Source organism: Tenrec ecaudatus, chromosome 6 (genome assembly GCF_050624435.1).
Source record: "Tenrec ecaudatus isolate mTenEca1 chromosome 6, mTenEca1.hap1, whole genome shotgun sequence".
In the NCBI taxonomy this organism is placed as follows: Eukaryota; Metazoa; Chordata; class Mammalia; order Afrosoricida; family Tenrecidae; genus Tenrec; species Tenrec ecaudatus.
The window spans coordinates 24532020-24558429 of record NC_134535.1 but is presented as its reverse complement, the minus strand read 5'-3'; the positions used below and the strand labels follow the sequence as shown (position 1 = coordinate 24558429).

General features: G+C 44.6%; 1 protein-coding gene across 1 annotated transcript in view; it reads right to left on the bottom strand.

Moving 5' to 3' along the window:
• The window catches only part of GNPTAB (N-acetylglucosamine-1-phosphate transferase subunits alpha and beta), a 106359-nt gene extending 87511 nt beyond the window's left edge, over positions 1-18848 (bottom strand). Inside the window, exon 1 of the mRNA XM_075551098.1 lies at positions 18545-18848. Coding sequence (XP_075407213.1) covers positions 18545-18661 — 117 coding nt within the window. The 5' untranslated portion in view covers positions 18662-18848. The remainder of the gene's footprint in view (positions 1-18544) is intronic.
• Positions 18849-26410: the final 7562 nt, after the last annotated feature.

Below are 26410 nucleotides of genomic sequence, written 5' to 3'. Positions count from 1 at the left end.
AGCCTTGAGGATATTCCCACTCAGAGCAGCCAATCCACAGAGAAGGCCACATCACCGACCCCACTATGAGACACGACATCCCTCACTGACTCATACCCATGGAGACAACACCGGAGACACAGTGTGGGAACACTGCCCAAAATGATCCCATCACACCAAGGCAAAACACTAAGGGCGTGGAACAGAACAGCAAGGGGAACAGAGCAATGAAGTCCCAAGGGAATACCAAAAATAGACTTTGGGGCCAGGGCTTGGTGCCCTAACGGACTCAACTGGAAAACACTCCAAAGGGCCAACAAACAGTCCTTGAACTAACTACAAGCTTTTCTTTCTTGTTGTGTTTTGTTGTCATTGGCTTGTTGTTTTCTTTTGTTGTTTGGATTTGCTCTGTCTTGTTTTTGTGCATGTTATTATTTCTGCAGGTGTGTCTAAGTAAGATAGGCTGGATGAACAATCTGGAGGAGAAAACAACAGGACTGACTGTTCTGGGTGACATGGGAGAGGGAAGGGTGGGGGGAAAGGTAGTGGTGTTAATAAACCCAGTGACAAGGGAACAACAAGTAACCAAAATCGGTGGTGAGGAGTGTGTAGGAGGCCTGGTAGGGCATGACCAAAGGTAATATAACTGAGAGGAATTACTGAAACAGTAATGAAGGCTGAACATGATAGTGGGACAAAAGGAAAGAGAGGAAAGAGCTAGGAAGTAAATGGCATTTATAGAGGTTTAAATACAGGAGTGTACATATGTAAATGTATTTATATATGAGGATGCAAAAATAGATCTATGTGCATATATGTATAGTTTTAGTATGAAAGTAGCAGATGGACATGGGGCCTCCACTCAAGTACTCCCTCAATGCAAGAACACTGTTCTATTAAACTGGCATTCCATGATGCTGATCTTCCTGGCACCATTACTGAAGATAAAGCAGGTGCATAAACAAATGTGGTGAAGAAAGCTGATGGTGCCTGGCTATCAAAAGATATAGCATCTTGGGTCTAAAAGGCAAACAAGCGGCCATCTAACTCAAAAGCAACAAAACTCACATGGAAGAAGCACACCAGCCTGCGTGATCTTGAGGTGCCGAAGGGATCAGGTATCAGGCATCAAAGAACAAAAAATCAGATCATTGTTAGCTCACCTCCCTGATACGATCACTGAAGACAAATGGGTGCATAAGCAAATGTGGCAAAGAAAGCTGATGGTGCCCAGCTATCAAAAGATATAGCAGCTTGAGTCTTAAAGGACTGAAGGTAAACAAGTGACCATCTAGCTTAGAAGCAACAAAGTTCACATGGAAGAAGCACATCAGCTTGTGCAATCACGAGGTGTTGAAGGGATCAGGTATCATTAGAACAAAAAATCATATTATTGTGAATGATGGGGAGTGCAGACTGGAGACCCAAAGCCCATCTGTAGGCAATAGGACATCCTCTTACAGAAGGGTCACAGAGAGGAAAGGAGCTAGTCAGGGTGCGATGTAGCAACGATGAAACATACAACTTTCCTCTAGGTCCTAAATGCTTTCCCCCACCCCACTATCATGATCCCAATTCTACCTTATAAATCTGGCTGGACCAGAGGCTGTACACTGGTACAGATAGGAATTGGAAACACAGGGAATCCAGGGTGGATGATCCCTTCAGGACCAGAGGTGTGAGTGGCGACACTGGGAAGGTAGAGGGAGGGTGGGTTGGAAAGGGGAAACCAATTACAAGGATCTACATGTGACCTCCTCCCTGGGGGACGGACAACAGAAAAGTAGGTAAAGGGAGACGTCGGACAGTGCAAGATATGACAAAAATAATAATTTATATATTATCAAGGGTTCATGAAGAGGGGGAAGGGGGGAGGGAGGGGGAAAATGAGGACCTGATGCCAAGGGCTTAAGTGGAGAGCAAATGTTTTGAGGATGAGGGCAATGAACGTACAAATTTGCTTTACACAATTGATGTATGTATGGATTGTGATAAGAATTGTATGAGCAAAAAAAAAAAAAAAGAATTGTATGAGCGCCTAATAAAATGATTTTTTTTTCATTTCAAACAAAAACCTAAGCTAAATCTTTAGAGTGGTGTTTAAGAAAGCACAAAACAGAAATCAATACTTTTGTCCTGAAAGAGCTGATATTCTGGTTAAGGGCTAATCATTCTATTTGCATGAAATGACTTAGTAGTATTTAAAATTGGTGAGATTAAAATAAATTCAACATTACAGTGTGAAAAGAAGCTGGAATGGAGACCAAAGAGTTCAAAGCAATCACTGTAAGGCAGTAAAAAGCAGTTACAGGAACAAGAAAGACCACTATTCAAATCCTACTCATCTTAATTCGTTTTGAATTTTAACAAAACACTCATAAAAAGTAAAGAAAGACTATTTTGTGCATTTAATTAATTAGCAATTGCAACGTTACTGTCCATGCAAACCATACTGCAAGGATGGGGAACGTCTGGCCCATGGACGATATAAGGCCCATGAAATCATCAACACCAGCTGACAGCACGCCTCACCGAAGAGAAGTTGCTGTTTCTGCCATGCCATCGCAGAGTTCATTAAACATTTGACAACTATGGTCCTTAAATATCCAAATGGCCCTTGATAGAAAAAAGGTTCCCCACCTGCTTGAAAGGGTAGAAATGTCTTTTTTTAAAGCCTACTCCTAAGCATAAAAGATAAAAACACTTATAACACTTCCATAAATAATGGAAAAACCCAAAAATCAAACTCACTGCATTCAAGTCAATTGTGACTCATGGGGACCATAATGATCACTTAATGAAAATCTACCATCAATCAATGATAAAAATAATCCTATCAGGATAGGAAAATGGGCTAAAGGTACAACTAATTGAATATAGATGGTTAGTACAAACATGAAAATATAATAAAACTCACCAAGAGTTAAAGAAGTGCAAATTGCAAACAAAGTGGGGAGGAGAGAGAGTGAAACGCATCCTGGCTCACCAAGGACAATATTCTGCTCAGAGCAGCCAATGCACAGAGAGGACCACAGGGCCAGCCCCACCAAGAGACACAATGCCCCTCACTAACCCACAGTGCTACAAGGGACAACACTGGAGGCACAATGTAGGAGTGTGGGAATTGGACCCAATCTGGCCCCACCACACAGGGGCAAAACACCTAACGGTGTGCAACAGAGGAGCAAGGGGAGCAATGCAATGAAGTCCCTGGAGAATACCAAAAATAGACTTTGGGGCCAGGGTGTGGCACCCCATCAGATTCAACTGGAAAACACCCCTAAAGGTCAACAAACAGACCTGGAACTATTTACAAGTTTCTCTTTTGGTGTCATTGTTGTTTTTTTATATTGTTTTGTTTTGTTGTTGTTGTTTTGGTTTGCTCTGTTGTGTTTTTGTGCTTATTATTGTCTCTGTATGTCTGTCTAGAGAAGATAGGCGGGAAAAACAATCTGGAGGAGAAAACAACGGGACCAATGGTTCTGGGGGACATGGAAGAGGGAGAGGTAGAGGAAAGGAGGAGGGATGTCAACAAACCCAGGGACAAGGGAACAACAAGTGATCTAAAATCGATGGTGAGGAGGGTGTAGGAAGCCTGGTAGGGCTTGATGAGGGGCAATGTAGCTGAGAGAAATTACTGAAACCTGAATGAAGGCCGAACGTGATAGCAAGACAAGAAGAAAGTAAAAGGAAAGAGAGGAAAGAATTAGGAGGCAAAGACATTTATAGAGATCTAAATACAAGTATATACATATGTAAATGTATTTATATATGATAGGAAAATAGATCTATGTACATATATTTATATGTTAAGCATTAAAGTAGCAGATGGACATTGGACCTCTACTCAAGTACTTCATCAACGCAAGAACACTTTGTTCTAATAATCTGGCATTCTGTGATGCTCACCTTTCCGACACTATTGCGTAAGATGAAATGGGTGCATAAGTAAATGGTACCCAGCTATCAAAAGATATAGCACCTCAGGTCTTATAGGCTTGAAGATAAACAAGCGGCCATCTAGCTGAGAAACAACAAAGCCCACGTGGAAGAAGCACACCAGCCTGTGTAACCATGAGGAGTCAATGGGATCATGTATCAGGCATCAAAGACCCAGAACAAAAAATCATATCAATGTGAATGAGGGGAAGTGCAGAGTGGAGACCCAAAGCCCATCTGTAGATAATTGGACATCCCCTTATAGAATGGTCACAGGAAGAGATGAGCCAGTCAGGATGCAGTATAACACCGATAAAACATACAACTTTCCTCTTGTTCTTTAAAGCTTCCTCCCCCCAACTCATGACCCCAATTCTACCTTGCAAATCCCGCTAGACCAGAGCATGTACACTGGTACAGTTAAGAGTTCACAACACAGGGAATCCAGGACAGATAGAGTCCTCGGGACCAATAATGAGAGTAGTGATACCAAGAGGGTAAGGGGTTAGTGGGGGGAGAAAGGGAGAACCAATCACAATGATCTACATACAACCCCCTACCTGGGGGACGAACAACAGAAAAGTGGGTAAAGGGAGACATCGATCAGTGTAAGACATGACAAAACAATAATAATTTACAGGTTATCAAGGATTCATGAGGGAGGGAGGGAAAAACCGAGGAGCTGATACCTAGGGTTCAAGTAGAAAGAAAATGTTTTGACAATGATGAAGGCAACAAATGTACAAATGTGCTTGACACAATGGAAAAGAGCTGTATGAGGCGCCAATAAAATCATTAAAATAATAATAAAATAAAATTTTAAAACATTTTTTCCGGAAGAGGCCCACAGATGTTCGCCAGATGGTCACAGAGATGATAATACAAGAAAAGAACGAGGATGGCTGCTCTCAGGTCTGGACTCTGGACCCATCCACACTGCCCTTCCTGCTTTGATCTTACTAACCCCAAATAACTTATCTGTCCAGCCATCGCCCTTGCTCATCAACACACTTCGAAGGAGAGAGATTCTGTCTCTCCACCTTTGTATTATCACCTCTGTCACTAACATTCCATAGACATTCAACAAACAGCTGCTGAATTAAAGAAGGAAGGTAGTAGTTAAACTGTTGAAAACAAAGCTCAAGATCTGAAATGTAAAATCCCACCTAATTTACAATGAAAATGATTATAATAAATTATAATACATTTAAGATCCTAAATTTTGCGGGGAAGGAAGAAGATAATAACAGTTCCCTTTACCACCACTCCAGCAAAACTTGAGGTTGAACACACTTGAAAACTGTTACTGCCTTTCGGTGCGGTTGGGTCTGCTCTGACTCAGTCATTCTATGTATGCAACAGAACGCAATGTTGCTGGTTTTGTACCATCCTCACAATAGTGTGTGTGCTAGTCAGGGTAGACTAGAGAAATACATCCAGGGAGACTCATATATGTATATTAAAGAGCTTTACATAAAGCGTAATTGTATATTAAAAAACATCCCAACCCAGTCCAGATCAAGTCTACAAGTCCGATATTGGCCCATGTGTTCAATACCAGTCTATAATTTCCTCTTTATACTCATGCAGCCATGCAATGATGCTGAATGCAGGATATCACAGGCCAGTGGGTGGAAAGTCTTGTGATCCAGTGGCGGTGGAAGCATCTCAGCGCTGTTGTAGGTCTCCACCTAGAGGAATATCTCACGGGGAGAGTCAAGCAGAGTGAGTGTGGGTTTGGCCTACAGTGAGCTATTTATCTTCATAGCACCTCCAAATGAGGTCATCATGCTGGAACCTGATTGACAGGCTAAACTCCACCCCTTCACTCTAAATAGTCTCAAGTTGATACCAGATTGTGTCACCAGATTGTGACACCAGATTGTGTCACCACAGCATAGTTAAGTGCACTGTTTCAACCACTGTGTCGATCCATCTTATTAAAGGTCTTCCTCTTTTGTGCTGACCCTCTACTCTACCAAGCACATCCTTCTTCAGAGATTGAGCCCTCCTAGCAACACAGCTAAAGAACATGAGTCTACGTCTTGCCATCCTCACTTCTAAGGCACATTCTGACTGTACCTGTTCCAAGACAAATTTGTTAGCTATTCTGACAGTGTTTGGTTATATTCTTCGCCAACACCATAAATCAGTTCTTCTTCGACCTCTTCTTAGTCATTGTCCGGTTTTGCGCACACATGAAGCAATTGAAAATGCCATGCTTCAGGTCAGGGGCGCCTGGGTTTTCAAAGTGACATCATTGTGTTTCAATATTTTAAAGAGATCCTTTACATATGCCAAATACGAAAGGAGAGGGCTTCAAAAAGTTTCCAAGAAAATGGAATTAAAAACAAAACAGGTAATTTCTCCAGGATGAAAGCCATATATATAGTGCATCATTTGACTCTTTAACAGCTGCTTCTATAGGCTTAGATTGTGGCTCCAAGTAAAATGGAAGCCCTGAGAGCCTCGATCTTTTCTCTATCAAGACATTGCTTATCAGTCCAGCTGTGAGGATTTTTGGTTTCTTTATGTTGTGGTAAACTCCAGACTGAAGAAAGTAATATTTGCTCTTCATCAGTAAGTGCTTCAAGTCTCTTCACTTCCTGCAAGCAAGGTCGTGTCTTCCTTGTATGCTCAAATTCTAACGCTCCACTCTTCTTTATAGTGCCCACCTGCTCAGCATCCAGACCGAACAATTATGGGTGAAAAGATACACCCTTGAACACACCTTTTCAGATTTCAAACCACATACACCCACTCTTTTCTGTTTGAATTACTGCCGCCTGACCTGGGTCCATGTTCCATCAGAGCAGAGTTAAGTTTTATGAGATGCCCCTTTCCACAATTCTATTCACCAATCTGTTAGGATCCACACAGTCCAATGAAGACAAAAGTAAAGATCTTAAAAAAAAAAAAAAAGTCATATCCCTCATGCCGCATCCTCTTCTGAATCTGGCTTGAGTTCTTAGAATATCATCTCTAAAAAGTTAACTGTGTTCACAATCTGTGTTATCAATCTGGAATTATTGACAGCTTTTCTATTAAAAATGACTTTCTGAGAACTTCCCCACTTGAAGTTGTCAGAAATACACGCGTACGCGCACACACATACACATTATGAAAACAGCACGGAGGTTGCATACCCGACCTCCTCTAGCTTCCCTATTGCCATGAGATAAAGGTCAAACGTGCCTCTATGCTTCATCTTTCTTTAGCTATTCTAAAACCAACCACACTCTGTTCCGTATTGGGTTCTATAATTCAGTGCAATGGCCACAGAGAACTCACAGGCAAACCTCACAATTATGTGGGCTTACTAGAGAAATTAACAAGTCAGGATCAATGAATTGTATAGTCACTAGTCTGCAGCAGCAGCGGCAGCGCTCCTGAGTTAGCAGCCAGGTCTAGTCTCTCAGTCAGGTGGTCCCCTGGCCTCGGCCTCTGTAGACCAGGAAGCCTCACAGTCCAAGATGTTGGCACTGGTTCTCTGTTCTATTTCATGGTTTCCTTTCCTCCATCTCTGGTCTTAGCCTGGCACCTTTGCTGTGACATCATCTTTGGTGCCTCCGATCTCTGCCACCCTCACTTTAGAGAACTTGAACGTGCTCTGCTGTCCTAGGATGCCTCTGATGGTTGTAGGATTTCTCTCTGGGTTTGAAATGGCTTTGGTGGAGGTGTGACTTTTATCCTTTAGCAGGCCTTACCCACAAGGAAACAGAGTATGACTTGGCTGCCACACTCTACTAAGCTCAGAACTCAATGCTACCTTAATCATATCCATTAGTATATAATCCATCCAAATTGTGATTGTAGCCAGAGGCATAGAATCCACAATTATAAAGTACCACATAAGGAATTAAGACTAGAAGGATCATATTCACGGACTACATCTCACATATATATGCTGAAAGTTGGCAAATGTAGGTATGTACTACTACGAAGTAGTACATAGGTTTTCCATAGTCTGAAATAATCTTGTATTATGTAATCTTATTTTCTAATTACACAAAATAGGAACAAGATATGTTCTTGTTATACTGGTTCTGCAAGTTATTTCTAAATAAACCTAATAACCAGAAAGCTTCCATTAAAAGAAACGCATGTTAAGACTAACAAAGGTTAAATCATAATCTCAAATTTGTAAAACTCTATGGTTAAGTAGGGAAATACATGTATGGATTGTGATAAGAGTTGCATGAGCCCCCAATACAATGGTTTAAAATATATATACATATATATATGAAATACATGAGACCACATCTACAACTGTAAAATGACATACACACAGTTCATGTTGATGTTTAGATACTCAGCCTTTTCGTGTTGGACTGACTTTCAGTAATATAGATAAGACAAACTAAGAGGTGGAAAAACGGAAAATGCTATATAAAAAGGACTGGAAGCACTTGATGATGAAGGTCAAAGATTGCAGCCTTTGGCATGGAATAAAAACTCAATGTAAACAAGACTAAAATCGTCGCAGCTGGGCCAACAGAGAACACCATGACAAATGAAGAGAAAAGTGAAGCTGTCCAGGATCCTGCTATGATCCATAACTGAAGCTCCTAGAAGCACAGTCAAGAGATCAAATGACACATTGCATCTGGGTATTTGTGCTGCAAAACCTCTTTAAAGTGCTGACAAGCCCAAGATGTGACTTCAAGGACTAAGGTGTGCCCAACTCAAGCCATGGTATTTCCAATCATCTCCTATGCATGTGAAAGTCGGGCACTGAATAAGGAAGATCAAAGAATTGATGCATTTGAATTATGGTGCTGACAAAAATATTTGAAAGTACCACGGGCTGTCAAAAGATCAACTGTGCCTTGGAAGATGTAGAGCCAGTATGCAAAGATGGTGAGACTTCACTTCTCCCATATTTTGGCCATGTTCTCAGGAAACCCCAGTCCCAGAAGAATGCATTATGCTTGGTAAAACAGTGGAGCGGTTTAAAAGGAGACCACGGACAAGACTGGCACAGTGGTATCAATGAGGGGCTCAAAGATGGGAAGAGATGTGCAGATGGCGCAGGACCAGGAGATTTTTTCCTTCTGTTATGCATGGAGGCGTCACTAGGAGTCAGAGCCAACTCAAGGGCATGTAACAACATACAAAAATACAAGCTGGAAAATCAGGAGACTACTATGTACTGCTACTCCCAAGAAGTCAGCCCTCCCTCCTCTCAACACCACAATAACAAGTAGTCATAGAATCAAAGTTGAAAGGAACGTTCCAGCTTCCACTTAAGAGAAGGAACTCCTAGACAAGGGATCTTCACTTATGGCTCTCTTGCCTCTACTGTATTACCTCCAGAAGGATACACTCTTCTGTAGCAGTTCCAAGGATTTTATTCATTCACCAACTACTGAGCGAGCACCTATCGTGTGCCACACATGCTGGGGACAATGCATCCCTAACCTCGTGGAGTTTATATTCTAGAGGAAAAACCCCACTGTCTTAATGAGTAAAATACACAGATTCTCAAGTGTTTTGGGGGAAATAAAGATAGGAGAAAGTGGCAAATAGAAGTGCAAGCAGAGTTGCAATTATAAGTCAGGTAGGAAATCTCACTACCAAACCCAAACCCTTGGCTATTGAGTATGACCCTCAGCACACCTGTCAGTCTTCAGAGGGCAGGTGCTTCATCCTTTCCGATGAGCACCTGCAGGGCTCTGGTTAGCAGCCCAATGCTGAGCCCACAGCCCGATCAGGGCTCACCAAGTAGCTAATAGTTTAGCAAAGCTTTGAGAACAGGAAGGGAGATAACACATTAAATATATATACACACATTAAATATTCATATGCACACATTAAACAAGTATTTGAATATACATATAGCTTCTGAAGTACTATATATATATACATAATATGTACATGCACAACAATTTGACCAAACTCAACTCACTGCCATCTAGTCAGTGCTGACTCATAGTGACCCTTTGGGACAAGGTAGAACTGCCCCGTATGTTTCAGAGACTGTACCTCTTTACAGAAGTAGAAAGCCAAGTCTTTCTCCCTCAGAGGAGAAGGTGGTTTCGAACTGCTGACCTTTTGGGATCGAAGTCCAACTTATAACCACTACACAACCAACGGCTCCTTTTTTAAGACTGATACTCACCAAAAATCAAACTCACAATTATCCATTCTTTCAACTCAAAGCAGCCTTACACAACAGGGTAGAACTTATGTGGGGTTCTGAAACTGACTCTTTACAGGAGTAAAAACCCTCCTCTTTCTCCCAGACAGACACTATGCACTATTTCAAAAGACAGATAGGCTATGAAATGTGCTGGTGGGAAGAGGCTGCTTTAGGTTGGATGGGGGGAAAGGCCCATGGAGGAAGGTGTGGCAAGGAAGGAGCCCCGAGGCGATTCCAACCTAGGAAACCACCCGGGGTCTCCTCCTTTGTCAGAAAGCATCCCTGTGAGTAAGAATCCATACTTCAGCATATGGCATCAGTGTCAAGATGGTCTGGGGCCAGTGCTCTCAGAGCCTGTAGAATCTCGAGCACATGGGTCCAAAGCCAGGAAAAAGCTTGGCTTGTTCGAGGAACAAAGAGGAAAGGGTGACGGCACCAGCTGTGTGCCTAGAGCTCCGTCAGGCAGGCCTGCAGGTATTCATGCACCTGCTACCCACTACCACCCTCACGCCCGGTGTCTTGGACATTGTTTTCAGAAGAGCACGTCCGGAGAGTCCACTGCCAGGTGAAGCAGAGGCAGCCAAGTCCAGCCTGGCTCAGCCAACCCCAGCTGACCCACTTAGCTCTGAGAAGAAAGTTGTCGTTTTAGGGCAAAGATTGGCAAACTTAGTCTATGAAGTGCCAGGTACTAACCAGCTTAGGCTTTGCAGGACAGGTGATTTAGATTTTGACTATTCAGCTTTGCTGCTGTACAGCAATATCAGTCACAGGCAATGTGCAAAGGAACGGGCATGACTGTGTTCCAATAAAGTTTGACTTCTGAAGACTTGTAGGGGCCCTGGGGGGGTAGGGTAGCGGTTAGTCACTGGGCTGAAATCCATAAGGTTCCCAATTCAAAACCACCAGTTGCTCCAACGGAGAAAGGCAGGGCCTTCTACTCCAGTAAACAGCTGCAGTCTCAGAAACAAAAAAGGGGAGTTCTGCCCCGTCGTCTAGAGTTGCTATGAGTCAGTATGAACTCAATGGCAGTGAGTTTGGTTTCATGAATACTTGGACTGCATTTCACATAAGTCTCGCGTGCTATGAAATATTACTAAGCTCTTTCTTACCCTGAATTGTGCACGTGAAGATTGCTTAAATGGTGAATGCTACCTATTCAGCATAATTAAGAGAAAAATAAAGAAAACTATCCTCAGCTCCTGGGCCATAAAACTAAAAACTGAGAACCAGGAGTGGTTGGCAAGCAGTCTGTTTATATAGGTCAGACTCAATTTGACACAGTGCGTTTGGCTTCCTGGACTCGGCAGTCGCCTGAGCCACTTCTGTTCCTAGAAAGCGGAGTCCCCTCATCTCCACACTTGGACAGCTGGGGCACCTTTCACTTCACGCAGAAAGAAGGCCCGCTTTCCTCGCCTTGGCCACCTCCTTCCAGGAAGCGGTGGAGTATTTGGCAGAGAGCAAGTGGCTCCTTAAATGTCGGTCAAATGAGCAACCTCTGAAGACATGGAACATGTGCTTTATCCAATGTGGAGAGAATGAAAGCAGAAATGAAGTACAGGAGGTCATGGAGAAAGCCAAGCACATCTAACTAAGTGGTCATATTGAGAAGCCATCTCCAAGTGAGCAACATGGCTTTCGAATGAGCGGAGTCCTTGTCACTCCCTCCACAAGTGTGCCTTTGTCTGTAACGTTCTTGAAAGATCCCTCCTTTGTCCATTTTAATGTAGTGCATACAGAGACTAGGAACAATCTAAAGACCAGGTGACATTTTAGAATTCCTTCACATGATTCTATACAGGCCTGTTAGGGAACACTTGTCCCTATCAGTGGAGAAGCCACTAAAGAAAACACACGTGCTGTTCTAGGGCAGCTTGCTCTCTGCTTCCGCACCAACCAGGAAGCAGCAAGCACACTGGACAAAGAATGCTGAATTGTTCTGCGCTCAGTGTGATCTCAGGCTCCCGCCCAGAGGGCAGGTCTCCTGCTCCCAGTCTTCAAGAGCACTGCAGCCAGAGGGCTGAAGACCTAGGATGAGATGCTTAGTGCTTAACTGGCTGACCGCCTCTATGATAGCATCAAGTCATTACCAATAGAGTCATCTAGAACAGGTGAAGGGCTGGCAGCAATGACAGTCACAATGTCAACATCACTGTTAAAGAAAAGAACTGGGCTTTGGCTCCCAGTGTCCAGGGTATCTGTTGATCTAGCCATTTTTCAGATAACATCCTCGTGGTTTTCCTCTGTGGTTCAGCTGAGACTGACAGCCCGCCCACTCCCTTCTCTCCAAGAATGCGCACCTGGCCCAGGTGGTTCACCACAGCCTCGCAAGCATGCTCATGGCCCTGGCCAAGCAGGCAGCCTGGGTTTCCCCGGCCTTCATGACAAAGAGCAACTCTATCCGGGCTGGCCTTACTAAACTGGTAGACTCGAAGCTGGGACTGGTTGCTGGCAGCCATATTTGCACCCGTGCTCAGAGAGAGTTTGCTTGAGAACAGATCTAACACAGAAGAAAGCAAATCCAGAGCACAAGACAGAGAGGCTTGCTGGGATCATTGGACACCTGGATCCAACAACCCTGCCAGAAGTTTCACTTACATAGTGTAAAATTACAGGAGTCAGCAATGACTGACTTTTTGGCTTAAGCTAGGTCTGAGTTGGACCTCTCACTTGCAACCAAGTGCTGTAGGACTAGTCGTACCTTAAACCACTAATAATTCAAATGGTCAAAAGGATCATAAGCTTTTCTGATATCGCTCAAAGTACTCCCCCCACCTGCCTAAAATCTGCTTTCCCTCTCTCTCCTATGTTTAGACTTCTCCCAAATCAAGTTCACTACCACTGAGTCAATTCCAACTCATAGGGATCCTATAGGGGAGAGTAGAACTGCTCTGCGGGTTTCTAAGAATGGTAACTTTTTACTGGAGCAGAAAGCTTCACTGAGCACATAGATCCAAAATCAGGAAGAAGCTTGGCTTGTTCGAGGAACAAAGAGGAAAGGGTGAAGGCACCAGCTGTATGCCTAGAGCTCCAGCAGGCAGGCCTGCATGCGGGTATTCATGTCCCTGCTATCCGTCCCCTCCCCCCAGTGGGTGCTTCCCCACCCCACCCCACCCCCAGTGCCTTGGACAGGGTAAAACTGTTCTCTGGGTTTCCAAGAAGGGTAACTTTTTACTGGAGCAGAGAGCTTTGTCTTTCTCCTGTACAGTGGTTGGTCAACTGCTGACCATGTGGTTAGCAGTCCAGGGTACAGCCACGACATCACCAGGGCTCCTGTTTACAGACCCCCACTCCTCTCCTAAGGCTCCTGCTTTCCTGTGATGGTCTCTGTACCTCCTCTAGGTTGTTTCCACCCACCCATGCCTCCGCCTTGCTCTGCCTCTGTTACAGCGGCACTACTCAGGCCTCCTTTCTTGGCCTCACGGCAACTAGATGAAGAGAGGCATGCGCTGCAATCGTCTCTCTGAGCCCCTGCATTGTAGAGTCCACTCTAAGAGTGGGCCTCGGGGTGACAGAGCAATTGCAGAGCTGGAATGACTTTCAGAACATGAAAGTGTGCATGTTAATCAGACACATCACATCTGAGAATTAAAAACTGCATCAAGCAATCCAATTAAAAAGTGGGGAAAGGACATGAGCAGACACTTTACCAAAAACTGAACAAATTACATGAAGGGATGCTCAGAATCATTAGCCTTCAGAGCGATGCAAATCAAAATGAGAGAGCACCTTACTCGGGCAATACCAGCAATGGTCAAAAAAAAAACAGAGAAAACAACAAATATTGGTGAGAGTGTAGGGACATTGGCACTCTATCGTCAAATGGCGCAGCCTTTGTGAAAAACAGTATGGAGCTTTGGTCAAAAGGTAGAAATAGAAACACCTTATGATCCAGCAATCTCACTACAAACGCATATACACTAGAGAAGAGCCATAACACAAATTGATGTTTACTATGTTCAACACATTATTCACAAAATAAAAAGAAGCAACGTAAGTACCCATCCACTACAGACAGTGGATAAATCTGCGAAACATGTCATAACCTCGATGAACCTGGAGAACATTATGCTGAGTGAAGTCAGTCACAAAATGGCAGATATTGTATGAGACCACTGTTACTAAAAACAAAACTAGAACAAGAAACGCACACGCAAAACATTCTTTAATGGTCACCATGGAAAGGAAGGGGGAGAAGAAAAATTCTCACAAGATAAAAGACAAACAAATGGTGAGGAGAAAAGCAATCAATACACAATATGGGGGAAATCATTATGGCCTGAAGACATTGAGAGGAATACAAGATAAAGGGAAAATATGGAGATTGATATAACAAATAATTCTGCACCAGTAATTTACAAATTGAGACAGAGGTAGACAGGTATGCTAAAGGGATGGGGACAGTTTTAAGTGAGCCTACAGATATAGGTTTGGTTGTAGTGTAGATATTTCCACATACATAATTGTAGGTGTGGTGTGGCTCTTAATAAGAGACAAGAGCGTACAAGGGCCACAGTTACAGAAACATCTGAGATAGAATCAAACACTTTGCAGTCCAACGTTCCTAGGCTCAAAAGAGAAAAACCATAGGCTTCAGGGGCATACACTTCAATCGGCACACCACAGTGCAAAAGGACAACATTCTGGATCCTACTTTGACAAGTAATGTCTGGGGTCTAAAAAGCTTGCGAGTGACCACTGATGATATACCTACTGGTCTATTCCCATCCATAGCAGGGAAGAGTGAAGAAAACCAAAGACTCAAGGGTGGAAATAGCAGTGATCTAGGTGCTAGGGCAGACACACAGGCCGAACAGGTGTGGGAGGAAGGATGGGAATAGGCCCACAAATAAATAGATTTGTCAGAGGATAAGCTTGTGTTTATTTTGCATCAAAGGTATCCAGGAATGTGGTGGCACAATCAAGTTAGGAAATTTCTTAGGCAAAACCATATACTCTGAAGGAATGAATCACTGGGCCCAGTGGGTCAAGGCTGTAGCCTCTGGAGACACCAAGGCCAACTGGCATAGCATATAGTTCAAAGACAATATTCTACATCCTACTTTGGTGCGTGACGACTGGGATTTTAAAGGCTAATCAGCAACCATCTAAGGTGCAAATATTGCTCTCACCCCATCTTTAGGAAATGGGAATGAAGAAAATTAAAAGACACATGGAAAGAATTCATCCAATGGACTAAGGGAGAACACAAACATCAATCTCCACACCCTGAGATCAAAAGAACTGGATGGTACCCAGCCACCACTGCTCTAGAAAAGATCGCATGAGAAGGTCCTGCATAGAGTGGGGAAAGGAACCCCAAATCCTAGGACACCAGCCTTACAGGTCAGAGTCGGGTGGGACCCCCCAGCCTATGGCTCTTAGTCACTCTCAAGACTATGGCCTTAGGGTCTGGAACTGAACTCATCCCCATGGTAGAACAGTCAACCATTTAAGATGAAAAAGCAGCATTTACCCAGGACAGAGTTAGGAAAGGAGGAAGTATGGAAACAGGAAAGACAAGGAGGAAGTGGGAGAAAAAAATGGTACATTGAGGGGGTTGCACTGGATGATTTGAAACAAATGTATATGAATCACTCGATGTTGAATTTGAGCTTAAACCTGATTTGTAGATGGCTATGAATAATCGTGAAAGCCAAAATCAATTTGCAGAGTCCCCATTAGGATTAAGCTTCCATTGAATTCCTTTTGACCATTAACCAGTGATGGGAACAGTCTTGCCCTCAAGCAGAATGCACTGGAAAGCTGATTACCTCCACGCCCTCTGACCAGCCCAGGGAAGGGCAGTCACCTTTAGGGTCTTGCCTGAGTGTGCCCTTGAAGGAGACTGTCATGAAGGGGACACATAATCATGATACAATAAAAATACATTGTAAAAACCTCTGCAACTTGCTAACACAATAATGATGAGTCACAGGTTTTTTAAATTTTATTTTTATAGTAAATATGTATATAGCACAATATCTTCCAATTTAATATTTTTCAGATGGTATAATGGGCTATGCATTGCGCTGCTAAATCACAAGATCAGCAGTTCAAAACCACTGACCACTCCAAGGGACAGAGATGAATCTATCTGCTCCCATAAAGATTTTTTTTTAAGTCTCAGAAACCCAGAGGAGCAGTTTCTCCTCTGTCCTATAGGGCCGATGTGAGTCCACATCTACTCACTGGTGGTATGTTACTTTTAAAGGCAACAAACAAAAATGAGGCAGGTTTCAAACACCCTGAAACTACAGCTCTCCCTGCTAGTTGCTGTCGACATTTATTTTTAAATGTGGCATTGCCGAAAATAACACACCTGAACTATTCCAGTTTGAACCTGGCCATCGTCTCTGTACACATGTTTACTATAAAGAACATCCGGTGAGAAGTTGAGTGACCATGAATTCTCCCTGGACTGTTTTTCCTCGTCCAGTAGTGACCTAAGGGGATCTGCCAAAATGGTTTGCTACTCCCTTGACCCAGAAAACCCTACAAAATCATGCAAATCAAGTGGGTCGAATCTTTGGGTCCATTTTAAGAAACTGCCCAGGTCATCAAGGGTATGCCTATCAAGAAAGCCGCGAAATATTTGAAAGACATCACTTTGCAGAAGCAGTGTGCCCTTCTGCCGTCACAATCATGGAGCGGTAGATGTGCCCAGGCCAGAGTGAGGTTGGACCCAGGGTTGGTGGCCCCCAAAGTGTGAATTTTTGCTGCACATGCTTAAAAATGCGGAGTACTGCTGAACTTAAGAGTTTGGGTGTGGATACTCCAGTCATTGAGCGCATCCAGGTAAACAAAACCCTCAAGATGCCAGACTTACAGAGCTCATGGTGGGATCAATCCATCCATGAGCTCCCCCTGCCACTTGGAACTGATAATGACTGAAAAAGAACAAACGGTTCCTAAACCACAAAAGGAGGCTTCATGAAGAAAACGATCTCCCAGAAGAAACTGAAGAAGCAAAAATGTATGGTTTGGGAGTAAACTGAGTTTAAAATAAAAGTTAAATATATATACCCTATTAAACTGTAATGAAACAACCAACAAAATACTACTAAGCCTAAGACAACGAGCTGCTTCATTCTAAACGGTTAAGGTACAAACGGGAGGCTTTAAAAAATGCATGACACAATTCCATGATTATTTTTCTTTTTTCCCCCCAATCACATAATTTATTATCCAAGTTATTTCTCTGTATTAAGCAGCCAATTACGGTGAAAATGGTCACATAAGGAGAAGAAAGGGTAGGACACGACAGGACTCACACCTCAACGTCCTTACTCATCAGCAAACAGAATGGAGAGGAGCAAGGTAGAAAATACTCAAATCAAAATGTGGTATGAAGACAGTTGAGTTCATTTCGTGTAGCATTTCCATCGTTTGGGGGTTTTTTCCCCCATTATTATTTTTCAGTTACATTTTTCCATAAACTTTTGGAGGCCTCTCTGACAATCCAAAGGAGCACAAATTCATTAAAACCTAGGGGTTCCCGCGTCTTAATCTTGCCGCTTGGACCTGCCGTTTACCGCCTAACCCAATGCCTTAGTTTGAGGTTAACTAAGCGTAAGCGCAGCTCAGATCAGAAGTCTACATTGCTAACTTATCCCCTGAACCAAGGGCTTGGCTGGCTCCCAGGAGATCAGGTGCTTGCGTCCTTAAGATAATTAATCCTGTGCTCCGTCACGTGGAGGAGCCTAGCCTCGGTTGATCCCGAGATGGGGGCACGTGTGTGGAGCTGGCAAGTCATCTTTCAAATCCATGCATGTTCGCCTACCCTAAAAGCCTCTAGGGGCTACCCGACGTAGAATCGCCTGAAATAACTGGAGCAAAAGTGCAAAAAGCCCCCCCCCCCCACTAAACCCTTGATCGGCGGGGTCAATTCATTTGCAAGCAGCACCCGCCCACCCGGAGGCCCAAAGTTTTGAGATGGGGGTGGGGAGGAACGGGAAGAGAGACCGGGCGTCCTGCTCCCTGAAAGAGTCGCACTTTCGGAAGCTCACAGGGAGGGGGGCAGCTCAACCCTGTCCTACAGGGTCGCGAGGAGTCGGCAGGGACTCGAAGGCAGTTGAGTCGGGTTCGGGTTGGGGGGTGGTGGAGGAACGAGCGAGAAAAGACGCACACTTCAGATCCTCGGAGAAGAGCTACAGAAGCGAACGCAGCAAGGCGGGGGAAGGAAGATCAGGGCCCAAGAGGAAACGCAAACGCACGACTTTGGGGCGCCGAAGAAAACACCTGGAAGGACAGAAGGGCGCGGGCAAGAAGGCGCACCCACCGCCCCCAAACAGTCGCGAGCTGTCGACCCCGGGCGTTGTGGGGGCAGGAGCTCCGGGGAAAGGCCGGGCGCGGGCTGTCCCCGCGCTGCGGGGAAGACGAACGCCGGCGCGCCAGGGCTCGGGGCGCCCCGGTCCGTCCCCGCCGTCACGGGGGCCCCGGGAGTCGGACGCGTGCCGGGAGAGACGCGCCGGCGTCGACACTCACCTCTCCGAACTGGAAGGCGGAGACGATGGTGACAACGATGCCCACGAAGCAGACGTAGAGCCCATACCTGTGGGACAGGCAGGTATAGGTCTGTCTCTGGACGAGCTTGAGCAGCATCCCTCCCGCCGCCGCCTCGCCTCGCCTCGCCCCGAGGAGCCGCGCCGCCTCAACGAGCGGCCATTCAGCGGCCCCTACAGGGCCGCCGCGCACAGGTCACAGGCTCCGGTCGCCGCGCATTGCCGCTCCGGGGACCGAAGCCCGTTCGGCTCCGCGCCGCGGACGCCGCTTCCGGGAGCCGGGAGCCCACGCCTTCCGCGCAGCGGGGGCGGACCCGAGGCCCACGAGGCGGCGGGCGCCGCCCGGCCCAGCTCCGCGTGAGGCGCGGCGGCGGCGGCGGCGGCGGGGGAGCCGCCAGCGCCACCTAGAGGGCGGAGGGGCCAAGGGACGGCGAGGCACCATCCCCGTCTGCGCATGCGCCGGTCTCTGCGTTAGCCTCTAGGGCAAGACATCCGTCGCCCAGTTATCCAGATGGCTTAGAGCAGCCCCTGTATCAAGGCTGTGCCACAGAGCGTGCCATGAATACTTTTGTGCGCACCACCTTCTCTACATTTACAATGCTTGGTAGGATTTTTGGGGAGGGGCGGAGGGCGTTAAAAATTAAGAGGTTTTGTATGGGACTCCTTCCCTTGTAACCATATTATTGAAACGAGACCTTTGAGCTACGTGTCCTCACTTGAAATACATTCACCTGTGGACAACAGAATGAAATACTATCCAGACCTGCACCTGGATATGATTCTTATGTTTGAGGTCATTGCTGGGGTCACGTGTCAATTCTTCTCATTAAGGGTTGTCCTCTTGCACTTTACCAATCGCGATCAAGTCTCACCATCCTCGCTTCTAAGGAACCTACTGCCTGTACTTCTTCCAACACAGATTCGCTTCTTTTTCTGGTAGTTTATGGTACTTTCAATATTCTTCACCAGCACCAAAATGCAAATACATCAATTCTCCTCCATGGTCCTTACTCACTGTCCAGCTTTCACGTGCATATGAGGCTTTGGAAGCATCATGGCGTGGGCCTGGTGCGCCTTAGTCCTCAGAGTGACATGTGCTGCCTACCACTTTAAAGAAGGCATTTGCAGCACATATTCCCAATGCAATATATCGTCTGATTTCTTGACTACTGCTTCCACGAGTATTGATTGTGCATCCCTGTAAAATTGTAAAATTAGATCCTTGACAACTTTAATATTGCTTAAAACTCAGCAGTTCAAATCCACTAGTCATTCCACAGAAGACGTGACAGTCTACTTCAATAACAATTACAGTCTGGGGAACCTTTTGGGGCAGTTCTACCCTGTCCCATACGGTCATTGTGAATTGGAATCAACTTGATGTCTATGGGTTTGAGTGGGAAAGGGGGGGGGGGTCTGTAGTTTGTGTGGGTGTCATTTGCTTCTTGGTCCAATCATGAAGGTTTTTGCTTTCTATACGTTTCGGTATAGTCCATATTGAAGCTACGGTCTTTGATCTTCATCAGCAGTGCTTGAAGTGCTCTTCACTTTTACCCAGCAAGGTTGTATCCTCTGCATGTCATAGGCTCATGAGGCTTTCTCCAATGTTAATGCTCTGTTCTTCTCCACAGAGCCCACCTTCTCAGACTACATGTTTTCCTAATACAGATTGAAGAAGTACAGTGAGAGCACAACCGTCACGCTATTTTAAAACCCTTTCTGACTTTAACACCCACACTATGATCCCTTCTTCTCTGAGAAGGACTACCTCTAGGTCCATGTGCAGGTCCTGCATAAGCACAAATAAGTATTCTGGAATTCCCAGTCTTTGTAAAGTTATCCACAATTTGTTATGATCTGTATAGTTACGTGCTTTTGCACAGTCAGTGAAACACAGGTACAGGCACACCTCGGTGTAAAGAGATATTAAAATAAAGGCAGTCACACAAAAGTTTTGTGGTATATAGGTATTATATTTATGCGATACTGTATTAAGTGTCTAACAGCATAATGGAAAAGTCTGAGAAATTATGAGAAGTACCAAAATGTGACACAGACATTAAGTGAGCACATGCTGTTGGAAAAGTGCCACTGATAGACATGCTCAGGGCAGGGTCCCTACAAACCATCACGTTGTAAAAAACGCACTATCTACAAGTGTAATAAAACAGGGTGTGCCTGGAAACAGCTTTCTCATGTTCTTGGCTTTCAGCCAAGATCCTCTGACATCACCAGGGATATATGCCTCTTCTGAATCTAGCGTGAATTTCTGGGAGTTCCCTGTCAATATATTGCTGCAACTATTTTTTTTCCTTGTTTTTTAAAATCATTTTATTAGGGGCTCATACGACTCTTATCACAATCCACACATCCATCCATTGTGTAAAGCACATTCGTACATTCATTGCCCTCATCATTCTCAAAACATTTGCTCTCCACCTAAACCCCTGGCATCAGGTGCTCATTTCCCCCTCCCTCCCCCCTCCCCCTCCTTCCTGAGCCCTTGATAACTTATAAATAATTATTTTGTCATATCTTGCACTGTCTGATATCTCCCTTCACCCACTTCCCTGTTGTCCTTCCTCCAGGGAGGAGGTCACATGTAGATTCTTGTAATCAGTTCCCCTTTCCAAGCCACCCTCCCTCTATCCTTCCAGTATCACCTCTCATATCACAACTATTTTTTAATCATTTTATTGGGAGCTCATACAATTCTTATCACAATCCATACATACATCCATTGTGTCAAGAACATATGTACATTTGTTGCCATCATTATTCTCAAAACATTTGCTTTCTACTTGAGCCCTTAATAGCAGCTTCTCATTTTACTCCCTCCTACCCGCCTCCCTCCCTTTTGAACCCTTCATAATTCATAAATTATTATTTTGTCATATCTTACACTGTCTGACATCTCCCTTCACACACTTTTCTGTTTTCTATCCCCCAGGGAGGAGGTTATATGTAGATTCTTGTTTTGTTTTGTTTTGATTCTTGTAATTGGTTCCCTCTTTCTACCCCACCTTCCCTCCACCCTCCAGGTATCGCCACTCTCAGCACTGGTCCTGGAGGAGTCATCTGTCCTGGATTCCCTGTGTTTCCAATTCCTATCTGTACCAGTGTACATCCTCTGGTCTAGCCAGATTTGCAAGGTAGAATCGGGATCATGATAGTGGGGTGGGGGGAAGCATTTAGGAACTAGAGGAAAGTTTTATGTTTCATCGTTGCTACACTGCACCCTGACTGGCTCATCTCCTCCCCGCTGCAACTATTTTTTAATTACCTTCAGCCAAATTTTGCTTGGGTGTAATATTAAGGTTACTGTTTGATAATTTTCACATTTTATCACCTTTCTGTGCAATGGGCATATGAAGTTCTTCTAGTCATTTGATCAGGTCGCTAGTTGTTTTAACACAAACGAGTGAATACTTGCAGCATTGCATCTGTTTGCTGAAACATCTCAGCTGGTATTACTGTCAAACACAGGAGCCTTTTTTGGTGTGTGCCAATTCCTTCAGAGCATCTTATACTTTTTCTCCAGCACCATAGATTCTGGATCACAGGTGACCTCTTGAAAGGGTGGAAGAGCAACCTTTTTGTGTGTGTGTGTAGGTGGTGGTGGTGGGGGGGGGGTTACAGTGACTTTTATTTTATTTTTTTCCCCTCACTTTTTATTGTGACTTAAGGAGCCCTGAAGGCACTATGGGTAATGCATGTGGATGCTCACTAAAAGGTCAGTGGATCAAATCCACCGGCCCTGCCACAGGAGAAAGAGGAGGCTTTCTGCTTTGTAAAGACGCACAGCCCAGAAACCCACAGGGGCAGTCCGACCCTGCCCTATAGGGTTATTATGAGTTGGAATTCACTCAGCGGCAGTAAGTCAGTGAGAAAATGAGGTACAGCTCAATGAAAATCAGAAAAGAGCTGGGAGCTATAGTTGTTTCCTCACGCCCCAGTTGAGATCATTGAACCTACACTATAGGTTCCCAACTTATTTGGCCTGAACTTTCTGAAAGAAAAAAAAATTATTCCGCACCACCCAGGTCATTAAAAGTTTTTGTACTATAGCCCATTGTGTTAGTCTTGGTAGACTAGAGAAACAGATCCACAAAAACTCATGTGTATATATGAGAGTTTTGTATAAAGGGTAGATTCACTATAAGAAAGTATCCCAACCCAGTCCAGTCCTTCCTGTAAGTCCAGCATTATCCCATATATCCGACATCGATCTACCAAGCCCTACTCAATCTCACAAAATACATGCAATGATGCCAAATGCAGGATGATCACAGGCCACTGGGTAGGAAGTCTTTGAATCCAGCGGTGATGTAAGCATCTCTGTGCTGACAGGGGTCTCCACTCAGCTTCTCCAGCACCCGGGGCTGCATCAGGGTAGGTCCATATGGCTTCTCTTCAGGGATGTCTTACAGTAAGTGAGCCTTGCCAGCTGAGGCAGAGAACTAACTAAGGCAGCCACATACTGGTCCAACTATCAGAGAGCAAGACACCAGACAGGTGAGGCTTGCCGAGCCATTTATCTCTCCGCCCTTCGATTAAACTGCCCTTCAATTAATCCCACATGTGTGCATCAGCCAGGATGGCACAATGACTATAAACCTTAACAATAAAACTTAACTATCACACCATAAAGGATAAAGGGTTGGAACCTGCCTTTGCAGCCACCTCCCGGATCATTCCAGCACACACATTCACCCACTATCCTATTCTCCAGAGTTCCTCAGCAAGATCGAGGCCCAGTGACCTGCTACTTATCAAACCCAAAACCCATTGCCATTGACTCTGACACATAATGACCTTGATAGGGCTTCTCAGATTGTGACTCTTTACAAGAACAATTAGTCTGTCTCATCTTCCTCCCAAGGAGCAGGATAGCAATAAAACACAAGTGAGCCTCTTTCTGGTATTCTTTGCTTTCAGCCAAGATCTATCTAAGATCAACCATAATTGTCCTCATACCACGTCGTCTTCTGAATCTGGCCTGAATTTCTGGTAGTTTTCTGTCTGTGTACTGCTGCAACTGTGGTTGGATGGTTTGAGGCAAAATTTTACTTGCATGCAACCTTACTATCATTGGTCCTTGGTGACTTCCACATCTTATTGGGCCTCCTTGCTTTGAAATGGGCACAGATATGGATCTCATAAAGTCAGTTGGCCAGATAACTGTCTTCCAAATTTTTTGGTGTAGATACACGAGTGCTCCCCAGTGCATCATCAACTTGAAGAAACATTCCTATTGGTTTTCCATCAATTCCTGGAGCCTTGTTTAATGCTAAACTCTTCAGTGCAGCTTTGACTTCTTCCTTTAATGCCATTGATTCTTGATCACTTGTGGCCTCTTGAAATAGCTGTTGGCCCAATAAAATGATTAAAAAATATAAATAACCTGAGCTTTTAACTGATGCCAAAAAAAAGAGAGAGAGAGAGAGAGAGAAAAGAAATAGTTTTTAGTTCACCAAATTTTTTGGTACAGTGACTCTGTTTAAAAATATTTTTTAATTTTAAACGAGCTGCTTTAATTCCAGGTGGTACTGAATTCCAGACCTAATGTAGATGGAAGAGCAGTTCTGACAAGATTCCAGTCTGCGTTCACTCCGACCTCACAGCTGAAATAGGGATGGCTGAGTGAGGAGAACTAAAGAGATGAACCATAGCATGATTTCCTTCACTTCTTTTTAACAAAAGCTTATTCCTCCCTGACGTGGACATTAAAAGCTGAACATTAAAGGAAAAACTGGAAAAGAATGGATGTGTTTGAATTATGGTGTTGACAACGAACAGGATATTGAGAGTACAGTCAGAATGTTTCTAAGAAGCAAGAGCTCCCTTCAGCCAGCAATTGCTCTCCTCCGCCCTCTACTGGCAAAGCACAACACCACGACACCATGATACTCGGCTGTTAGGTCCCTTCAAGGGGTTCCAAATCACCGTGACCCCCAAAGAACAACAGAAAGAAACACAGCCTGCTCCTGCACCACCCTCACAAGTGTTGTCATAGTTGGGCCCATTGTTGCAGCCACTGTGTCAATCCATGTCATTACAGGTCTTCCTTTGTTCAGTGATCCCTCTTCTTTACCAGGCATTGATGTCCTGCTGGCATGGGCTATGGAGGATGCCATGTTCCCCAAAAATTGGGCATCTAAAGTCATCACAGAGCTTAAATCGCCTAGGGTTGGTTAGAAACAAATCTAAAAGTGTCTACCCAGCAATCTAGAACCGAGTTTATTCTCCCTGTGAGTTATCTAAAATTATTGATGAGCATCCCTTCCCGGTAGGAGGTTGCTCTCCCCATTCACCCACCAACAGGAAGGTAAATGCCTCCTCTGAAAGTTAGCTGCTCCCCTCCCCTGGCCTGAACTGGATTTTCCAGTAAGCTTCCCTGATTGCTGCACAGTGTCTGTGGATTTGTAGCAACTTTGTCTCAGTGTTATTTGCCATCAAGTGGATGGTCCTCGGTGGGAAAATGAGAACGGGGAAGGGAGTGTATGCAGCCAAACTTTCAACACTGTGCGTTAGTCTGGGAGGCCGGGGCTCCCATGGAGGTGGACCTTCACATACATTCCAGGCACATTCTCCTCAGTAAAAGTTACTCCTCTCCATGCCCCCCTCCCATAATAACGCCAAATTTAAGGTGCTGTTTGCAAACACATGGTCGCTCACTATACTCTTGAAGGTCAACTGCTTGAAGGCTCTCTGCCTAAAGGTTACCTGCTATCAAAAGCAGTCAGAGCTTCTAACTCTGAGTACTGCCTACTCCCTTCTGATAAGGAGCATCAATTATTTCCCGGGAGAAGAGCTCAAAGACACCTATGGTCAAGCCAGCTCAGAGAAGACCAAAGTTAGGCTGATGCTAGAATCTGATGCTAGAATCCGCCCATCTTGTTGCCTATGTACCTTCCTGTCACACGTGCACCTCTAGTGGCTCCCCTTCCTATTTCACATATACCCCTAGCTCATCCCCCTCCCGTTATGTGTTTGCCCTTCTTACACCCTCTTCCTGTTAGGTTTGTGCTCACTGTGGCTTGCGTGCTGAGATTATATGAACTATTGAGAATACATTAGGCTTTCTCTCTGCTCAGACCTGGTTCCTCAAGTCATGGCAGAGGGGAGCCCTTGCATGCTTTATCTTGGCTGATGTCTCTTTAATTTACCCCTCAATTACATAACTGCCCCCTTGGACCCATTAGCTTGTGGAGGCTGGTCTCCCATAGTCTTCTCTCTTTTTCCTCTTCTTGAAGGATTCACCCCAGCCGATGTGAGCTCTCCTCTTTTGAAGTGGTTCTTGTGAAATACATATAAGGTGGGTAATATATGGGTCATGGCCAGTTGGCAGGCTTTCTATCCCTTTGTTTGGGAATTGGTCTCTAAGATTTATTAGTGTTTCTCCTTAGAGTAGGTGCTCAGACAGGTGCTATCCTTTGTGATAGACTAATTTCACTAAGCATCTGGTTTCAAGGCCCTTCTCTGTCACGTGGTGGTTCATGCTTTCAATACTGTTTTCGGGGGACACATAGTATTCCATTGTGTGTAAGTACCATGGTTTCTCTATCCATTCTTCCACTGTTGAACTTTTGGGCGGCTTCCAGTTTCTTGCTATTGTGAACTGTGCTGCAATAAACATGGGAGAGCATGCACCCACTTGAGTTTTGTCTCATTTCTTTGGAGTATGTGCTTAATAGTGGTTTGCTAGATCGTAAAGGATTTCAATTCCCATTTGCCTTAAGTATCACCCTTTGTTTCCATAGGGGTTGTATGTATTTGCCTTTCCATATGAAATTGTTAATGTTTCTCCACTTCTTTCAGGAGTGCATTTGGGATCTGGATTGGGATT